This window comes from Pygoscelis adeliae, unplaced genomic scaffold (assembly GCF_000699105.1).
Source record: "Pygoscelis adeliae isolate BGI_AS28 unplaced genomic scaffold, ASM69910v1 Scaffold290, whole genome shotgun sequence".
In the NCBI taxonomy this organism is placed as follows: Eukaryota; Metazoa; Chordata; class Aves; order Sphenisciformes; family Spheniscidae; genus Pygoscelis; species Pygoscelis adeliae.
Genome location: NW_008823965.1, coordinates 1,039,796 through 1,043,325, shown reverse-complemented (window position 1 = coordinate 1,043,325; position 3,530 = coordinate 1,039,796). Strand labels below are relative to the sequence as shown.

Sequence of the window (3,530 nt, the reverse complement as noted above, 5' to 3'; positions counted from 1 at the left end):
CGTGTATCCTGGGCAGATTATCTCCATTGCAAGTTACCTCCACGATCACGGATTAAATCCCCAAGCCCTCCTTTGCTAGGTGTACGCTCGCCTGGCTGTTATCCCGGCAGTGCCCAGGTAGCAAACGGGAGCTGTGCAGTACCCGAGGATGTTGGGGCAGGATGCATGTTGTTTTAGCAAAGAACTGACTTTCTGCTTTTGCTGTGCGCTCTGTGTATAGATATGTCCTTATCGTGGAGTCCCATTGCAGCAAAAGGACTGTCGTCGTGTTTACAAAAGCTTAAATATCCCAGTGTGAGACAGAGATGTGCGAACGGCGGAGGTGCAGTAATATTTAGCAGAGAGCAAAGTGGGCACCGGTCTTCCAGCTCCTGTGTCTGCAGCTCGTTTCCATCCCCATCCGAGCAAGACCCCCACTGCAGGGTCAGGGAGACCTGCCTGTCTCCTCCGGGGATTTGCCCCCTGTGCCTTACATGCATGACACTTACATGCTGGGGCGTGCAGCGAACAAGAGGGTTTTTCCTCTTTCCCCTTTGGCAGCAGAGGAATTTGCCCACAGCTCCTATCCCCGTCCGGTCCCCTCCAGCGCAGGCTGCACAGAAGCAGCCGACAGAAGTCGCGCTCAGGGCTGCGCGTTGCAACTCGCCAGAATATTTCTTGTAGCCTGTCACCGCGTGTCTGGGAGAGGATTCCTGCCGCATACGTGGGGATCTGCCTAATCTCACCGCTGCATGCCGCCGCTGAGTGCTGGCCGGGGTGATGCTGCCCAGCGGCGCTGCTGCGCGCTGCCACTGAGTCAACTGTTGGGTTCAAGTGGCTCGCAGAGAGGCCACAGTTAGAAACGATGCTCTGCACGCACAAAAATCCTCGTGTTTCGAGATTAGGGAGCAATAAAGGCTTTGGGAGGTCAGCGAGGGGAGATGTCTGGATGTGTGTGACCAGGAGAGGGAGAGCCGTGGTCAGGCCTGCTTTCTCTTTTGCTTTGAGGCATAGCTCAGGCATGTAGGAAAGGGGATATTTTCTCTTTGGCTTGAAAAAGCAGAGTTATTTATGTCCGTTTGTGCAGGATAAAAGGTTGTGGAAAGTCCCTGGTGTTCCCAAGGTGGAGAATCACAGTGGTTATGCACCGCTGGTACACACCACCGGTAACCGGTGCTGCTACCGCTCGCCCTTCCCCGCCATCTCAGCAGCATTGCTGCAGAGAAACGATGTTTTGTCATCTGCCACCATACCCTTCACACCCTTCTCAGTTCAGGTGTGAGCATCCCCACTATCAAAATCTGACATGTCCTGAGCCAGCGGCCTCCTCCCAGGAAAGGGGCCGCTCTGCCGGGCAGCATTTAATGTCTCTGTCCAGCTCCGCTTCGGCTCAGCGGAGCTGTGAGCCCGGCAGAGAAGTAGAACCAGGAGCTGGGATGCCTCTGGAGTGATTCATCACATCACCCCGGAGAAGATGGATGATGAACAAATGCAGCATTAGAGCAATGATACAATAAACAGATTTGTCAATAAAGCGGCCGTCTAACGGCACTCCGGGTTTATCCGAAACGCTAACCAGGACCTGCTCTCTCTTCCCGTTGCAGAGCTTCAGCGAGAGGGAAGCATAGAGACGCTCAGTAACAGCTCTGGTTCCACCAGCGGCAGTATCCCACGCAACTTCGATGGCTACAGATCACCCCTCCCGACTAACGAAAACCAGCCCCTCAGCCTTTTCCCCACGGGATTCCCTTAAATTAGCCGAACATCCAAGGAGAGATCCAGACAGGGTAACAAGCCACCTCTCCGCCTAAACAATCCCAATGTGTCTGTCACCTGCCAGTTCGCCGCTGCGCTGGATGGTTCTCGTTACCCTGATAAATATTGATGACTCTTAAACCTTCCTGAAACATACTCACAAAATCTTGACTTTGTGTTCCTGTGCAATATGAAGAGACTCCGTCTTCAATCCCGATAGCTCTGCAGCTTCTTTTTTCGCTGTGTTTCAGGAAGAGGTTGGTTGAGAAGAAATATTTCTAAGCCATTTTTGGTCAAGCACATGGTTTCACAACCATTCTCTGCTTTTTCGTGTTGAGAGATGAAGGGAGGAGCTCCCGCTGTTTGCAAAAGTGCCGAGCGTTAACGAATGAACTGGAGAGAGTGGAAACCGGAGGACTTTCTGTGGACAGGGTTGATAATGTTATTCCTTCCTCACTGCATCTCCTCGCTGCCCTCCTTCCCCACCGATACTCATCAGTGCCGGGAGTATTACAAATGGAAATGTTTCTTTTTGTTCTTTGAAAGAATTCTCTCTATTGCTCCAGTTTTCTTCTAGTCATGTATTTTAGAAACGTACTTAATTGACTAACTGATGTCACAAATTTCTCATATTTGGTTATAAAAGTTGTTCATTGGAACTCAGATATCTGTCCAGAAATGCATGTGTCTGAATAAATCTAAGTTAAACACGAAACTGCTTAAATGGCAATGTTCATGGAGTGTTAACTGGGCTGGCTGTGGGCTTCGTGTATCTTCCTGGACCAGACTATCTGCATATTTACTAACTTGAGGGCTTTAATTAAAGCCATCAGGGGATGTTAGGCAGCCAGTCTAGCCTGTTTTTGCATCCCTGCTTTCTCATCCCCATGTGCAAGGGCAGGATTTTTTTAAAATGGGAGGCTTAGGTGGTGTTCCTTGCACCCGCTTAGCGCCTCTGAAAATCAACACCCATCTCTGTTTGGGTGTCTGACCCCAGCTCCAGCTCCTTGAGTTGGTTGGGGCCCTGCTGCTTCATCCCACTGATTTCGGTGGGACAAGTACCAGGCAGCAGAGACACTCACCTACATCTATTGCGTTACAGGATCACATATAAGGGGCTTTGCAGAACCCGTATAGCGGCCTGAGCCTATATACCATGCTGAACATGCACAGTCAAAACTAGCACCGCATAACTCTGCTGATAAAATAGTTATGGGTTCACACATAGTAACCACATGAATTCCTATATCTCAGCCAACTTGTGTCGAGAAGCAGAGAGTGAGATGGGACTGTCAGCTTATGAAATTTCCTTCCCACCACTTGTTTTTAATAGAAGCTGTTTGACTCATGGCAATGAGAGGAAACTATCTAAACCCACAAATCTCTTCGCACTCTTGCAGCTTAAATCAGCCACACTGAGCGATGCAGAACCGACCACCCTCTTCCTACTCCGTCCCCAAACACCAAATACCAAATTCAGTCTTGGACTTGATTTTTTTTGTTAACTGTAACACCGTGACTCAGATCTCAGAAGCTTTTTTCCCCTCTCTCTTCAGGCTTGGAAACCACTAATAAAAACTGGGAGTCTGCAGCAATAATTTCAGTTTCTTGCTTGGTTTTCAGGCAGTCCTTTCTCAAGCAAAAAAAAAACTTCCTTGGGATGAAATCAGAGGAGAGTTCGCCCATAAGTAAGTACTCGCAGCTCCGGCCCGCTGGCTATATCTGCCGTAATGCTATGTTTCTTTTATGTCTGTAAAATAATGGCTTGAAGTAAGGGGCTGAGGGTAGGGCTGGCA

The 3,530-nt window shown here is 49.5% G+C and overlaps 1 protein-coding gene across 7 annotated transcripts in view; it reads left to right on the top strand.

Moving 5' to 3' along the window:
• The window catches only part of BCAS3 (breast carcinoma amplified sequence 3), a 373,363-nt gene extending 370,919 nt beyond the window's left edge, over window positions 1-2,444 (top strand). For 4 of the 7 annotated variants that reach the window (XM_009323994.1, XM_009323979.1, XM_009323987.1 and 1 more), the window contains one exon: window positions 1,584-2,444. In XM_009323994.1, the coding sequence (XP_009322269.1) occupies window positions 1,584-1,732 (149 nt within the window). In that variant the 3' untranslated portion in view covers window positions 1,733-2,444. The remainder of the gene's footprint in view (window positions 1-1,583) is intronic. The other 3 variants (XR_663607.1, XM_009324009.1, XM_009324002.1) reach the window with 2 other exon arrangements.
• Window positions 2,445-3,530: the final 1,086 nt, after the last annotated feature.